Source organism: Phasianus colchicus, chromosome 1 (genome assembly GCF_987193195.1).
Source record: "Phasianus colchicus chromosome 1, bPhaCol1.hap1.1, whole genome shotgun sequence".
Classification (NCBI taxonomy): domain Eukaryota; kingdom Metazoa; phylum Chordata; class Aves; order Galliformes; family Phasianidae; genus Phasianus; species Phasianus colchicus.
Window position 1 is genome coordinate 53,708,410 of NC_143436.1, and position 17,185 is coordinate 53,725,594.

A 17,185-nucleotide genomic window follows, 5' to 3' on the forward strand; every position below is an offset into this window, starting at 1 on the left:
TCTGAAATCAGCCATTGTGTATTTAGTTAATCTTGCAGCAGGCTTTCTTCTTTCAGCAGCCTCATGAAGATTCTTTTAACAGCAGAGAGAGGAGTAGGCGAGGTATAGTGTGCTGTATTATAATAAAACCGAAAGAGACTGTCAGGAATTAGCATGGTGGTTACCCTGTCTTACTCTTGGCAACCTTAATAATACAACAGAGCCTCTCAGCCACAGTTTCCTCTTCTGGTACCTATGGGAGGAATAGTTTCATGTATGAGTTTCTTTTCTTGAAAGCATTCACTGCTCCAGCTCCACAGAAACATGAGGCATAGGAGGGGAGGGTGCGTATCAAGACTTCAAGCTGACAGCCCCTATTAATGCACAGGGAGATTTTTCCAGGAAGATCCTTCGATGTCTCAAACTGTTGGTCACAGGTCATAGACCTCTGTCTTTCCATGTCATACCTCTGCCTTGAAGGAAAGCGGCAGTTCTTGTGCTGAGCCCTGCAGTCAGGGCTCAGCATCGCTATCGTCCCCTCCCTTGGAGCAGCTCAGTTTAACAGAATGAGCAGGATGGTGCTTTTGGTTATCCTCAGTGTTGACACATCTTCTGAAGTCACCAGATGGCACCACCCAAACGAGTGATGCCAGCCATGCAAGATCATCTGCCCTTCACTGTGGTCAGAAGGGAAGAGGGATCAGATCTGAGCCTAAAACATTCAGTGACTTCCCTGAGAATCCCGCCTGTTCAAGCAGATGGAAATTTTGCCTGAGCTGGAAGGAAAAGAATGGACCAAATGTTTGCTGAGATATTTTTTAGTTAAGTAAGTAGCTCTGCGAGTTTTCTTCTACTCTCTGTTCTGCTAACTTGCACAAAATGTTTGAGTTTAGTAAATATTTCAAGAAAAGCAAAGATGTAATCAGAGGAATATATAAGACACAAGCTTCTGCGTTGTTGTAGCATTTCATCTGTCAGATAGAAAATGTTTGCAGTCAGATTTGGTAGTCTGGGATAAATAATTATGATAACATACTGTAACTTGTGATATCCAAACCTCACAGTTCTCCCTCAGCACCACTGTAAGGATCCAGTATGTTTTCAGTGCAACATCTCTCCACTGAAAAACCACAGCCCATCAGCTGTGGAGGCAGGCTGTAGTAATGCCATATTTGAAAGTTTGTTTAGAAAACAAAGCTTAGAAATGAATGAAACATTTGATTCTCTACTTATATGTTGTAAGAAAAATTGAAATATTTCTTGGGATGTTTTGGAGCAAAAATTATTTTGACTATTTCCTTAAAACAAGCCATCTGGTTTTCAGTCTACTGTGGATAATACAGAAATTTTCAACCGTGCCATTCTTAGCCCAGGTCCATATTCTTCCCATACAATATTGGCTGAAAAGTCCCCTGCGCTTTTATTCTGCCTCTGACACCCTGCCTTTCTCTTCCTGTGATTGCTGTGATCTCTGAGATAGTTTAAACCAGGGTTTAATCTGTAGTGAGACATCTATAACTGCAACCTTCTCTGCCTACATCGTGGACTAATAGCAGTAATACTTGGTTACAATGCTGTAAGACTAGTATACTTTCTCAGAGTACAGTGGGTGTTGAAAAGTGAAAAGACTCTAGGAGTTCTCCATAGTTGTCTAGCCGTCCAAGGGTACATTTTTGTGCTTAGTGATAGAGCACTGAGGGCAATGGGTAGGTAATACAATCTTTGCTTTTTTTGAAGGAGACTACAGCATATCACCATTTCATGGAATGGACATTGCTAGCAGCTGGGGGGAAGGTGGAAGAGTTGTCAGCAAGAAGATCTGTGAGTCTATAAAGAGCACACGTGAAGTACAAAATACAGTCAGGTGCCCATATTAGCTAATAGCTAGTTCTGCACTTCCTCTTGGCAATAAGCAGTCGTCATACTTTCTAAGTGGGAACACTGAGTTACTAAATAGGTTTCCCATCATATTTTTCCTAGCCAGAATGTTTCTGTTACTGCTTCATTAGTAGAGCATCAGGCAGATGCTATGGTTGCATTGCAGTGTGAACAAAAGCAATAGTTTGATTGAAGTCTGCAGTCTTACTGTCTCTTACTAACACAAAAAGCTTGGTGGGCCATGGACAGCAACAACACCAGCGGTTGGACGGTGCATGAGGTTCAGTGATGAAAATCCTAGGGAAGTGGTGGAGTCACCACCACTAGAGGTATTCAAGAAATATGTGGATGTGGCACTAAGGGGCATGGCGGGGATGAGTTGATGGTTGGACTAGATCATCTTAGTCCTGTTTTACAACCTTAAAGATTCTATAGTTCTATGAATGGCAGAGGGAAGGCAGGGCCATGGCTGAAAAGCCCTCTGCCATCTCCTCCAATGCTTGGCAGTGTTCCTTGTTCAACCTTCAGAGTAGCTAAGCTGAGGAAACAACTCAGGAAGGGATCGCTGCCAGGCACTGACTGGCCTTGCAGATGATGCACAGACAGCAGCTGCTACTCAAAGTCTATCTGACCAGGACACAGCTGCTGCCTTGCAGTATGAAGAACTGAGCTCTTCTGAGTTGCTCAGGCAATTTTGCATTAGTTTACCATCAGATTACATACTGCCTGCTGAAATTTGGGGAGCATTACAGTGTCTTCTTCACTTGAGCTTTCAGGGAGATGATGTTACTTTGCTTTTGCTGCAGTTGAGGTGGTTTAGGCTCAGGACTGGTTTGGACCAAAGTGATGAATGGTTATAAACCAGAGATGGAGTTGGTTTATGAATAAGAAGTTATAAACTCATGGCAGGGATTGTTGGGAGAAACTACACACACTGTGCTAAGTGGGAGGCCAAGCTGAATGATCTTTGTCTTCAAATCTGAATGATTTTTTACAAGTACTCTACAGTGTAATTGAAGAGATCCAGAGCAATTATCCTCTTTCAGGAGTGAGTTACTAATGATGGGGAGCTGAAGTGAAAAAAAGAAGTATGCGATTAAGCTCATAATAGTGAAGGGGTTTCATGTACTTGGTATCGTGCAATGTGCATAATTATTAATGCTCACATTGCCCTCTCTTTCTTTGGCTTCACATGGGGATTCTCATGTAAAATGAATCATAGAATCAATCATAGAATCACTAATGTGGAAAAGACCTCTAAAATTGTCCAGTCCAAACATCATCCATCCCTACCATGCCCACTAACCATGTCCTTCAGTGCCATATTCACATGGTTTTTGAACACCTGAAGAGACATGGACTCTACCACTTCCCTGGACAGCCTTTGCCACTGCAGCACCACTCTTTCAGAAAAGAAATGGTTCCTAATATCCAACCTGAACCTCCTCTGGCACAAGTTAAAGCCATTATCAATCGGTTTAACCAGAGTTCTTCCTGCAGCTCCTAAGGAAAAGCATGTGGTTGTGCAGGACCTATCACCAACTTGTGAGGATGGTTTTTATTTTCATGGAGTTTAGTGACGGTACCAGGTTTACATAATCCCAGTGCTCACTGCGTCGTGTTTGGATACTGTGTTTGTGTTGGAACTAAGAGAGGAAAGGGGACAGAGAAACTTGTGTCTAACCTGGTTTATTTATAAAAGGTCACTCATACACCACTTTCTTACACAATTAACCTCATCTGAGAATACAAAGTTTTTGCATTGATTGGCTCTGAAACTGAGCTCCAGTGACCCTAGCAGCTTTTTGCTGAGCTGAGAACTCTATAATATTCTTCCATGGTAAAAAGTAATAGTTTTCAGTTTTCAAGTAGAGTGAATTTAAAACAGCTGCCATACTTGCTTTGTGTATTATAGAACACCTCTATAATCTGTATTTATATAATTGTGCAACTCAGGTTCTCTCAAACCTAAAACATTTTAACATTTCCGTGCTATATTTTCTTTTTAACAAGGAATGCCATTACATAGTCAGGCATACAATTACACAAAGCTTATGAGTGATTTGCTGAAAGCCAGAAAGTATGTCCATAGCAAAAAAAAAAAAAAAAAAAAAAAAAAAAAGTACAGAAAATGGACCAGTGCTTTTTTTCTGCAAAAGCTGTAATATTGTTTTTCCTTTCACATGCAGTCTTGAAACAGAGAAGGATGTTTTGTATGCTTTAACATGCTATACTGCTGCGGGTTGGAAGATGAGGTCTGCACTATGCAGAAGTGCACCTATGGAAAAGGCTGTATATGCCTGTGTAAGCATGAGCAGATTTTGGCAGATTGTCCTAGTTGGGGGAAGCTGGGCTCCAGGATTGTGCCTCATGCAAAGCTGCGGGGATGAAGCATACTGCTCCAGCCTGCTGCAGTTAGCACCCTGCCATTTGTGCCAGACACCCAATGCTCGATGCTAAGAAGTTGTGTCCCAGGGTTTGTTTGGTTGTTTGGCTCAGGCATTCCTCCTGGGAAGAGCTGAGAATGAACCCAGCAGAGCAGAACAGCTCTCCATTATGAAGTTTGTTTTGGATCTTACAGCATACTTTTGGACATGTCTTTTTTTTCTGCAAATATATATCCACAGTTAAAATAGCTTTTATCAGTAAGGTATAGTCACATGCAACTGCATTGCTCAGCTCTTATCAAGTACGTAGAATCATAGAATCACTTGAGTTGGAAGGGAACCTTAAAGGCCAGCTAGCCCAACTCCCCTGTGATGAACAGGGACACCCACAGCTAGATCAGGGTGCTCAGAGCCCCTCCAGCCTGACCTTGGATGTCTCCAGCAACAGGACATCCAGCGCCTCTGGTCCCAGTGCCTCATCATCCTATAATCATAAGTAATTAGCTATGTTACTGGACCATCAACCAAGTCAGGACATTAATATAGAAGATGAGTTTGCAGAATGGCCCTCAGATAACTTCTGTGAGAGAATAGCAGATGTTTTCACTGCAGTGCTCCCTGCCTTTAAAAGCTCCGGTGGTTGGATCCTTAAATAAGGCTGGCCAGTTTTGTTAACCTAACATCTTTGTAATTCAGCTAACTGATCAGCAGGGGAATCAGAGCTCTAGGCTGGTGGAAGCTCCTCATGCTTGATTTGTTGGTGCAGCAGGTGGACATTCAAACTGAGCCATACAGTGTCTCTGCATTTTAAGAATTCCTAAATGAGGAAATCAAGGCAGTGATGTCAAGTGACCTTTCCCCAAGCTGATGGCAGAGGATGCTATTAAAATCATGCTGTGCTTTATTTACACTTCTGTGCCCAGCCCACTCACCTACTGTCTCAGGACGTTTTGTGGGTACAGAATCTATTCCAGTTCCCACACTAATGCATCATATTGCTTTTTGTTTAAACGTGGTTCTCAGAGTTTGGAGCCAATTATGAAGGGCTCCTATACTGTTCAGCATGAACTCAAAATCTGGACGGATTATCAAACAGGAACCAGGAGAGAAGACATCTTGATACCAAAGAAACTGGGTGAAATGATTTAGCATTATGTTTTAAAAGCCATTTTCTAATCATTGTAGTAAACCTGAGTATAAAACTCTTTGTGAATACAACATGCTTAACTTCATAAATGGCACTCAAAAACTGACTAGATGCTTTACCATGAACTTGGAGCACCTGTCCCTGACCATCCCAAAAAGGATCCTGCTGGCAACATGAATATATCTGCCTTGCAACTCCAACCTCCATCAGGACAGAGAAGGATCTCATGGATGTTTATGAGCTGGAAAGCAGCTGCTGGCTGGGGAGCAGACTGGAGTTATTAATCCAGGTCTGAGCAAGGGGTTTGTCACCCTTGCTGGGGTGTGAAGTTTGTGGGTACGCAGTAAAAATGATGTACTTACACAAACCCACACAGCTTTTCAAGTGTCCCCATGTGATCAGTAGTAATCACATGAAAAAGTGAAGAAAACATCTCCTGGAAGCACTCAGCACAGTTTGAGTTGGTTATTACAGAGCCTGAGTCAGATGCAGCCAGCTGGTCTCCCACAGTGATCCAGAAGCTCTACCAATCCCTACTTTCTCTGCCTCTTTGGGGGGACAGTCTAGGCAGCCAATTTCCTACCATTTCTGCATCTCATGGGTGGATTTGGCAAGAAGCTATCATACAGTTGTGCCAGAAATCTTCCCCAGAGGGCAGTAAAACACTGCCTTTCCCTCCCATCCTTAAATCAGCTAATTTTTTTTGTATTAAGTGCTGCTGCTCGAGATGGGCTAATATGCTTGGAAAGCAAATGAGCAACTTGTCACACAAAAGCAGTTGGTAGGCTTTTTATCTCCAGGTATCTTGTTACTCATATCATCGGGTCAAGTGCATCTCAAGTATCAAAAAGGTTTCCCATTCATGCACGAGGAATCTGGAAAACTGTGGTATGCTGATGTCTGTAATGAGCAGGGGGTAGAAAAAGGGTGAATGCAAATTGCAGCAAAGCTTAGAAGGACTATACTTGTAGTAGTGATGATTTAGAAAACTTCAGATGTTTGAAGAGAAGAGACTTTAACTTTCTAAGGCATAAAACAAGGGAAAAAACATCTATTTTTTAGAACAGAATAAAAAATAATGGATTTTCTTGGCATTCTAAAATAAGTTAGAAGCATTGATGTCAGAATTGTAAGGTTGAGTTTGAAGATAAGTTACCTGAAAATATGCTATTAATTTCTGTCTTATAAACCTATATAAGTAATAAAATTGTTTCAGATTAAAAAAAAATTACTATCATAAATTAATTAAAAATTATGCTTTTTTATTTATTAAAAATATGCTTTGCATATTATTATCTTGCAGTGAACTTGTTTCTTCCCTTTCACACCCTGAAGCTTTTTTTCTCCAAGACATCTAGTTAGCTCTATAGTAGCTAAATACTTTGTTTACCTGCATTTCGAATAAACAATATACTGAGGCAGAACTGAAACGTTCTGGAAAGAAAATGATGTAGGAATGAGGAAGCGTGGGTGATCATTACCAAGACTGGAGCCCCATTAGCTCTGGGAAGATTGCTTCAGTTTCCTCTGAGGATCCGTGAGCTATCAGTCCCTTAGGCACCTTCTATCTAGACGAACTCTAATGCATATTGGCAGGCCCTACATATTAAATACATCCAGCTTCTTGATTTTATTCAGATCAGCATTCTTCAAAGCACTGTGTCTCTCAGCTGAAGGAAATCCCTGCTCTATTAATGGAATGTCTGATGCTGCTTTCACTCTTCTCACCATGAAATCAGGACTTGTATGGCTACTGTGGGAGACCTGGACACACACAACATGAGCAGTGGTCACATCATGACTGGAAAGCAAAAAGATGGGCAACATGGCCATACTTGCTTCCTCTTCACAGTTCTGTCCACTTAATATACAGACCTATAAATTCTTCATTTTGTACTGCTGCCTCCTGTTTTTCTTTAATGCAATCACGAGAAGCCCCTTTGGCATGTGTGTAAGCACTAGGTTTGACGGAGTGTCTCTGTTGCTCAGGTTGGGAATGGCCATGATACCCCAGGGAAATAAGAAATGGAGGCAATATGCCAGTTCAACTAGCTTTCAGATGTAGATGGCTTGGTCGCACTCAAGAATTAGCAACAGATTTCTTTACCCCATCCTGCCTATACCCCCAGCTGGATCTGGCTTTGCTGATAAGCAAGTCTTGATATTGAATGGAATCAGGGCACAACGGCCCTCCTAAGCACACTGACAAGGGGATATTACCACTGCAACAAGACCAGAGGCTGTTAGTTGCCAACCGGATTTCCACGCTAAGAATGAAATGAGGAAGTAATGTATTGTTTCCAATAAGTAGCAAATCAGCATTTTAGTTCGTGTAAGCATTAAAACCGTAGAGTATTATCTTAATATTCAGGTTTATTTTTCACTAGAAAATTTTCTACTTTATTATTCATGGCTTTAACCATCTTCCTTAGCAATCTACTTAAATGGTTGACAATCTTACAATGATATTTTGCTATTTTAAAATCTTTTTAGTGCTTTCTTTTCTCTCCTGACATTATGAAATAACAGGGAAAAGAGGAGAAAAGGCAAATTCTTTTCTGAGCTGGGTGTAGACCTTGGGAAATGGTTTCATTTGTACTCTGATGTCTACATATGTACTATGTTCAGGCCCAGACAAAGCACGTCCTCTATGGTGAAACTGCTATACAGAAAGAACTGACAGCTGCAGACTGAAAAAATAAGTAAGATTTGTGAAGCCTAGACTTTTCCAGTTCAATAGCCACCCAAGAAGGTGGCAAGGTCTGCAAGAATGCAGCAATAGGACAGCAGAGTTGATGTGCATTTGTATACACTGGTGGTTTAATGAAGCATGTTCGACAGTTTAAAGCTATCCATTTTTGACAAAGAAATCGCCTGGCATCTCTGAGGACCTCTCTGAGCAGATAAACAGGATGGATAAGACACTGCTTTCCTGTGAAAGTCCTTAGAGGAATCATTTCCAAAGGAAATCACTGCTACTGTTGCAAGATGATAAAGAGTTTGTGAAGTAAGTGAAATTCTGATGAGCAACAGCCTAACACACAACAGGGATCTGACACCCTGAGTAGCATCCTTGTCCTGATCACATGCCATGTCCAGTCTTTTGCTTTGCCACCTCTGCCAGCTGCAGCTTCTCACAGCCTCCCCATAGAGGCTGCACAGCTCTGATGGTGTCATTCACAGCACATACATCGTGTTGAGAAGGGCCCTCAGCACCAGGATGCACAAAGCCTACTGGCATTAGGTGAAACTTGTGCTGTAATGCTGTATGCTTTGGAAAATTTCTACCAGTGTTTCCATTAGACCTGTACATCATTGCTGATATTTGGGAAAGCTCTAATTTTTTTGTACACATCATGCATTTTGGTGGGGTATTCTTTGCTTTTTCTTTCCCTTCCCTTTTTCTTTTTTTTTTTCCTTCTTTTTTTTTTCCTTTTCTGTTTTTCCTTTTTTTTCTTTTACTTTCCTTTTTTCTTTTTTCCCCTTTTTCCTTTTTTTTCCCTTTTCTCCCCTTTCTTTCCCCCTTTTTCTTTTCTTTTCTTTTCCCTTTTCCTCCCTTTTTCCCTTTCCTTTTCTTTTCTTTTACCTTTTACCTTTTTCCTTTTTCCTTTTTCCTTTTTTCCTTTTTTTTTGTTTTTGTTTTCTTTTTCTTTTTCTTTTTCTTTTTCTTTTCCTTTTCCTTTTCCTTTTCCTTTTCCTTTTTCTGTTTCTTCTCTTCTCTTCTCTTCTCTTCTCTTCTCTTCTCTTCTCTTCTCTTCTCTTCTCTTCTCTTCTCTTCTCTTCTCTTTTTTTTCCCTTTTTTCTCTTTTCTTTTTCTCTTCTCTCTTTTTCCTTTTCCTTTTTTTCTTTTTCTTTTCTTTTTATCTTTTTATCTTTTTTTTTCATTTTCATTCTTTTCTTTTTTTTCCCTCTAACACATGTTATTTTAATTTACTGATTTATGGAATTTTGGCTTTCATAGACAAATCTCAAGAAAAGTTTGAACACGTGAACCTCTTGAGTCCTGTAACTGTGTCAGCTGACATAAAAACTTAGCAAACTTTTTAATTAATTTCAGAACTACTTGTTTTATTCTGCCTTCAATTCTTACACTGCAACAAGTTTGGGAATGTTGATGTTGTTCAAGGGAATTTGTCTAGAATACTTCACTGAGAATTTGACTAGAATAACTAATCTCTTGCTTTCCTTTTCTTAAAAAATTATGTACAGAGAGCCATGCAGCTGGACTTAGAGATCCTTGGTATGGCTGCACCTCCACAGAAGTCTCCTCCCATGCTGTGCAACACAAAGGCAGAAAGAGATGCCTGGGAATATCTCACACTGAGCATGCATGCTACAGGCTATCTGCAAAGCCAATGTAAGAGGAGTTAGTCAGTGGCCATTTCCAGATGAGGAGCATCCCCTCATCTCTACATTCCTCTTGATCCCCCTTACTATGGAAAGGCGGGAGGATGATCTCCACTATTGATATCTATGTTGGGTTCTATCTTGCTGCCCCCAATAATGCTCAGCTGAGGCTGTCAGGAGCAGAATCAGTTACCAGCAGAATGTTAGTTCATTACCTGATGGCATAAATAACAAACTCAGGGGAAATCTAAGCACACTTCACAGTGTGCAATTGAGTTTAGTTCCTTCTGGAAGCAACTGCACATTAGAAAGTAATCCAGGGGGATGGCAAGAGGCTTAAGCGAACGTTTTGCTCTTGTTTTCAAACATGTCAACAATTTTTTGAGATAACTTACGTCTCTGTGGAGTATGTCCTTGAGAGAAAGCAGCTAGGTGCCTTGGTGCTATCAGCATACTAAGGCAACAGATTGCTTTCTCTTCCTTACCCTTCCAAAAATATCAGCCAGGAAGTTTAACTGCGTGTTAGTAAGGAGCTGATGGTGCCAGCTTCTTTGCTGTTGTTTCCAAGGTCAGCTCTAATTGACCTTGCTCTTGCTTCATTTAGTTGCTCACATCATTTTCTTCTGATTCTCTGACTGTGCCTGTATTGTTAGGATTTCCACATGCTCCTGTGTTGTGTTTTGGTTAAAATGATTCTTCTCCACTTCCTCCCCTTCTGCTTATGCCTTCTCGTCCTCCCCCTCTCCTGCTTTCTTTCTTTTTTTCAGGACTCGCTCATTCTCCTACACCTTATTTATTATTTCCCAATCCCCATGTGCAACTCAATGGCCCAAATGCCCACCGTTTTCCCAGCAGCAGGTTATTCCTGCATGGTGGGAGGCAGCTCAGAGACCTTGGCAGGAGCTGCTGTCTTGGCTGGAAGCAGCCCATGGGCTGTATTTCAGCTGTGGGCTGTATTTCAGGACTTTCTATGGGCAGATTTGTCCCTCGCATGGCAGTAAGTTGCTGACTATCTGCACGTGAGCCATAGGAAGACTGGAGTACACAGAAGCAAGGTACAACTTGATGGTACAGAGCCGGCAGCTCTCCCACCTGTGGCTATGGAGTGACAAAATACAACCTAACAGCTCTGTCTTGTTTCTAAGAAACGTGTTGGCTCCTGGCTTTGTTGAAGTTACAGCCCAGCTTGTCTACTAGGGTAGGAACTGTATGTACACTGGGTGGATGCCGAGCTGCATGCTGTGAGAGCTATGCAGAGCCAGATTTGGTATGACGTGCTGAGCCCTCAGGATTTCCACAGGAGTTTCAAGCAGCGGGTGAATGAAGTCCTAACCTATACAGACTGTGCCTGTAGGAAAAGTTCTGTTGCTGAAAGTTAATAACTAGCAAATGTGCACGATGCAGAAGCAGATCATGAGATTTTCCAGTAAGCAAATGGATCTGCTGGCTGATTGCACTGCTCCCATTGCAATGATCTCCTCAGTGATTCTGCTAGTGGCAATCAATACATTGATACAATGAAGCCAGCACTAACTTCATTAAAAAAAAAAGAAGAGGGACATTTTTACTACATTATTCATCTCCTAGTGTGATAAGGACAGTTTGTGCCATCTCTTCAGCAAATCTAAAGTCAAAGTTCCTATTAAAGTCCAAGTTTGCTATTCCCATTCCAGAGCAAATCCAGGTGCCGCTCTGCTGCAGCAGCAGCATCTTCCAGAATGTATCTGCCTCATGTTTTGCTGGAGGGAGATTTCCCCATGACATCAGTGTCTTGCATTTCCTCTCCTTCCTTCCCAAGCCAAGGGCACACAGCCCAGTCTTTGCAGCAAGCACAGACAGTGCCAGCCCAACACAGCATCCCAATCTCTCTGGACAAGACAGTTTTATCATCCTGCAGTGTCTCCTGGGCAACATCTTCCACTACCAAACCCCTGGTGGAAAAAATGATGAGGCACTCTAAATATTGCTGTTTGAAAGAGTCCAGGAGGCAAGTGGTCATGGGATACTCTGGCCTCTCCCAGCCCTATGATGCCCTATACCACACACTTTCATACCCTTATCCTACAGGAGGTATTTTCCCATTGCTTCACTTGCTGATGCACTGCAAGCAGCCCATTTTCTTTAGCAGACTGAAAACTTGCAGAGGAAGAAACAGCCAGGCAAGAACCTGGCAGTGGGAAGAAACAGTTCATGAGCATGCAAGTCCTACTGGACCCCGTCCCAAGGAGACGAGCTAGTGAAATCAGCCTTGTACAGCTTGTATGACTGGGGCCAGATTCCCTCCCGTGGCTGAGAGCTGTCACAGCAGGAACCAGCAGCTGGGGCAGTCTGGTACTAAATTTCTTGTCCTGAAGCTGGTATTGAAATCACATTTGTGTCCTACCTCTTGCCAGCTTATGCCAAGGTTCCTCAATAGAACACACCTAATTGCTGTGCACAGTCATCAGACAATCATTTGGAGCCATTCTGATGGCTTACTGATATTTTGGATGTTTCTCTTAACCAGGACTGGAGCAACACTTAAGTGGGCTGCTATTAAAGTGAAGGGATTGTACTTACATGTTTTACACGAGTTAGAATACATGAGTTCCTGAAGAGAGAACAGCAGAGCACGTTTTTTTACCCAGCCTGTAGTATGTAAATGACCCAAAGTCTTTGTAGGATCTCCCACTGTGGTCATCCTGGACAGGTAACTGTGTATGGCTCTGTGCTAGCACTCATTTACAAAAGCATGCCAAATGTGTATGGAAATATGTATGAGGTAAGTATCTGGATCATAATTGATGGATACATTACTTTCTTTTTGGAACAATTTTTGCATAAGCAGAGAGGGCTACTGAGGTGCTTGCTGGTGTGTGCCTGCTGATTTTGTGCAGTTGACGGGCACACCAGGATTGGGTGGGAAGTCAGCACAATGCTTTGAGATATGTTATCAGCTGTAGATGTGGCAGGAAGTCATTAAAGATTTCCTCAGCTGTTCCCTGGGAAAAGACTACCCTCAGGCTCCAGCAAGCACAGAGGAGTTGTACTGCCAGGGCTGAGAACCTAAAAGAAAAATCACTCTAATAAGGTGATGTGTCAGCAGCTTCAGCAGAGAGCCCTCTGTTCCAGATGACTCCTGTGCTCATGAGTTCAGGAGGGTGATGAATGGCTATAGATTCAGAGGACAGTGCTAAGGAGCTATTTGTAGCTCTCTTACTCCAGGCAGGCTCCTCTGAGTGAGCTTCACTATGGTTCTGGGGGGCTAAGAGAACTATGGATGTAGAGGTCTGAAGCCTTCGTCTTTAAAGTTTTGTAAATCCACGCAGTTGAAATTAAATGACATTTTAAAACTGGTTTGGTTCTTCATGAACTTTCAGACGTAACTCCAGGAGGGAGAATCACAAATGTTGAGCTCTTTTGGACCAATTGAGAGGAAACAATTTCCTGCCATCTGGAGGTAACTGGAGCCTGGGACAAGAGTGCAAGCAGTGAGGGAGGCCACTGTGGGGAGGTCAAGGCAAGGAGTCCTTGCATTTGTAGAGGCTCATTCAAAAGGATGTGTTTTAATAGCAATACCAGAGATTCACTTGACTCATCTCACTTGATGTATGGGGTACATTTCACTTCTGTTGTCGCAAATATGACTATCTTGAAAAACATATTTTACCAGAAACATCCTTCTATCCTTTGTTTTTTTTTTTCCAAATCTCACCAACCAGCCTCTGGTCAACAAGACTCAAACGCTGTGTCAGCAGAGAAAAAGTCTTGGGGAAATCTCATTTCTGGACTGTGCCCACCGGTGCAATTAAAAAAAAAAAAAATTATCTGTACTAATTCTGTGAAATTATTTAACTGCTGAGCAACTTGATGTTCTTGGTAAAAACAATGTCGTCATACTATGGTCAAGGGAAAAGAGCCAGATAGTTACATTCCACCATGTTCGTTTTCTCTCTGGGAAAGATGAGTAGAGGAACAGATCCTTCCTCTTATAAAACAAAACAAACAAGCAAACAAAAAAATCTTTCAGGTTTGAGTACCTGCTAAGATCCCACTAGTAAAACTTGAAAGGCAGGTTGTTTGTTGTATCTGCCTAGCAGGCACCAGTATGCAACTGGTTCTAAGTCTAATAATTTCAAATGCAGGGAGCAGCAGGGACAGAAAAGCGTTTTTTGAAGATTCCATTGAACTTGATCAAGATGTGTAGGAGGATTTTTCCACTGCTTGTTTTCTTCATGCTATTTCAATTTAAGATGTTTGCTTCTTAATTGTGGAGCCTCACTAACAAGCCTGCCAAAGATGATACAATTCTCTATCCTGCTGGACCATCTTCTGGTTATTTTGTAATAAACATACTATGCTTATTACACATATTAGGACAATATCAGAAATAAACTGTCTCTCTTTTAACAACCATCATTTATAGTCAGAATTATGGGGGAAAAAATTTGTAAGTATGCTGGAATATTTATTTCCATTTCTTCTTGATTGTTAGTGCCTAAGCTGGTGTAAATTGATCAGCCCTGACTGAAAATCATTTGGGGATGGGCAAGAGGCCCTGAAATCTACTTTGCCACATCTGCTTGTTTGTACTAATGCAGCATGCCACAGAGAAACAAGCACTGTTGATTAATGTACTCATTTAAAAAGCCAGAATAGTCTTCATTATGCAAAATTCACAGTATGTATCCCACACGTATGTGTTTGACTCTCTTTCCACAGGAAAAGAAAGGAAACATAACTGAAAAACAAAGGCATATTTCTCCAGCAGGATTTCAAGAAGGAAAACCTACCAGGACAACAACAAAGTTCCCTACACACACAGAAGTGTTTCTGCAGGACTGGTGACCCCGTCAGAGTCTTGCTCTTGTTGAGGTTTCCACACAACACTTCAACAATGAATTTCCTCCGGAGACGTCTGTCAGACAGTAGTTTTGTGGCAAATCTGCCCAATGGCTACATGATGGACTTGCAGCGTCCCGACAACTCCACAAGCTCCCCAGTTTCTCCTGCTATGGAGAGAAAGCATCCACAGCCACCGCAGCCCTCGCAGTCTTCCTCTACTGGCACGAGCATTTTCAGCTCCATCTCTAGTGCCATGAAGCAAACGACACAAGCAGCTGCAGGACTGATTGATCACTCGACAAGTTCAACACCACCTGTGGCTCAGAAACCCAAGATCCTCCTGGTTATTGATGACGCACACACAGAGTGGTAAGTCATCATAGCTGTCCCTCTGCCTTCAGCTCCACCACGTTTGAGGGATGAGATGGATCAAGGAGGCACAGGGCATCTACTGGGGAATACATTGAACCTTTCACATCTAGGTCATCAGCTAGGTTGGATGACCTAGGTTGGTTGACCTCCTTGACCAGCAGAGTAGGCTTTCCTCGAATCTTGTTTAAAAAATGGCATTAATTCGCAAACTCCTTGACAGCCTCAATATATGGGCACACACAGAGCATCCTTGGCTCAGCTGGCTTAGCTGAGCTGCACATCAAGCATTGGTCCTAAGAGACTGACGGTGTTTTAATGACATGATAAGGAAGTTTGGTTTATTATCTGTGCCAGATCTAGAATTGAAAAGGGATTCCTCTCTCTAGCTCTTTCTCTCTCAAGCTCTTCCATGGGTGCAAATTTATTCATAAATTAACAAAAAATTATCCAACTACTACTACCAATAGTAATGACTAGAGCTCATTGGTTGGTCAAGAGTCCTTCACCTGTTTATCATAGTGATTATGGGCAAAGGATTCTCAGGTTCATGTAAGCATTAAGTTTGTCTTGTTCCTGCAGATTTTTGTTTACAAACAGAAGTTTGGAAGTATGTTTTTTGTGATATTTAGTAACAGAGGACTCTTTTCAAAGGGAAGGAGAGCTGAAGTCTTCTGAAATGTTAGAGGAATGTCTCACTGGTTGCACTGTGCTCCCTTTCAAAGTCAGCAGTTTTCAAAAGCTGGTAGAGAGATATGTTTTAGGGAAAACCCAGACCATGTGTTAAGGAGATACATGCTCATTGTTTTGTCAGCCAGCTTGTCTCAATATAAGCTAACACAGGCAAGGAGACCAAGCTGAAGACCTGGTAGTGAAAGAAGTTGGGTTACCAGGTCTTAGCTAGGGGATATATTTTATTGTTCTTTTCACCTCACTCTACTCTTCAGGAAAGCAGTCACCTTTGGTGTTCTTTACGTTCCCAAGAGCAAGAGGACAAGGTGGGACCTGCCTCCCTGGAGGTATCTGCACAAAGTGAAAGTCCTACACTCTGCTTTGCTCCCTTCCCTTAGATAAAAGGGGCAGAGACTGAGCACAGCTAGAATGCTTCAGCCAGCTTGAATTAGAACAGGGAAAACAGTGGGGTTTTTCTCTAAGGAAAAGCAACTTTTTGAGTGAGTGGGAAAGTCCCTGATAAGATGGTAATTATAACAAAAGTTTCATCACATACTGTGTTTTATTGTGCAGCAGCACGTTAATTCAGGATAGTGCAATCTGCCACATCATTCTTGTTAAATCCCGATCTCTCTTTCCTATGTGCACCTGTAAGTTTCCCAGTAGGTTCACTGACCTCCGTCTCTGCTCAGCCTTTTGCAGTTCCTTTAAGATGCTGCCAGGTGGCAGTCCCCTAACATAGCATCCTCCAGCTGGGGATGGGAGTGCCTGTATTGCACTGCTCAAGCAGCTGGAGTTTAGCCGGCACTGCTTAGTCCAAACAGTGTAATCAGAGAGGAAAGCCCTAGCTCAAAGGCCAATCCAGTTTTTCCTTGAGATTAATGGTGCTGAAGGTAGTCTGGGCAGAGAAGATGATGGGGAGGGGCTGGGCTCCGTTGCAGTGTTTTCATGGTTTAACACACATTGCATTCAGTTCCCTAACTTTATATCTCCCAGCTGCTGGACTGTCATGCAGACTTTGTGCTCTGCAAACTGAGCTTGTCCAAGGAGCAGCAGCTGGGAGTTATAAAGAGGAGGTATGGCTACCCGTGCTGTCTTCACTCCTCCACTTGAATGTAAGCACTCCCTGCATCCTCCTGTCTTGGCTATCCCTCAGCTGTCTGTAACTCAGCAGTTACTACACATGATTTCTACACCTTTTCAATGACATAAATAGCAGGATTGGACCCTCAGCAAGTTTTGCTGTTGACACTAAGTTGAGTGGTGCAGCTGACACAACAGAAGGGAGCAATGCCACCCAGAGGGCTCTGGAAAAGCTCAAAAAGCGACCACATGAGAATTTAATGAAGTTTAATGAGGCCAGATATCTTAGATATGAGTACAGACTGGGAGAAGAACACCTTGAGAGCAGCCTTGTGGAGAAGGATTTGGAGTTCTCAGGGACAGAAATCTGCATGTGAGCTCTTGCAGCCTGGAAGGCCAGTAGCATCCTGGGCTGCATCAAAAGAGGGGTGGCCAGCAGGGTGAAGGAAGCAATTGTCCCCATCTGCTCTGTCCTTGTGAGGCCCCATCTGGAGTACTG

General features: G+C 42.4%; 1 protein-coding gene across 3 annotated transcripts in view; it reads left to right on the forward strand.

Annotated features, from left to right (window-relative positions):
- SYN3 (synapsin III) overlaps positions 1-17,185 on the forward strand; it is a 235,705-nt gene that overhangs the window by 37,917 nt on the left and 180,603 nt on the right. For all 3 annotated transcript variants that reach the window (XM_090143143.1, XM_090143151.1, XM_031600069.2), the window contains one exon: positions 14,440-14,931. In XM_090143143.1, coding sequence (XP_089999269.1) covers positions 14,615-14,931 — 317 coding nt within the window. In that variant the 5' untranslated portion in view covers positions 14,440-14,614. The remainder of the gene's footprint in view (positions 1-14,439; positions 14,932-17,185) is intronic.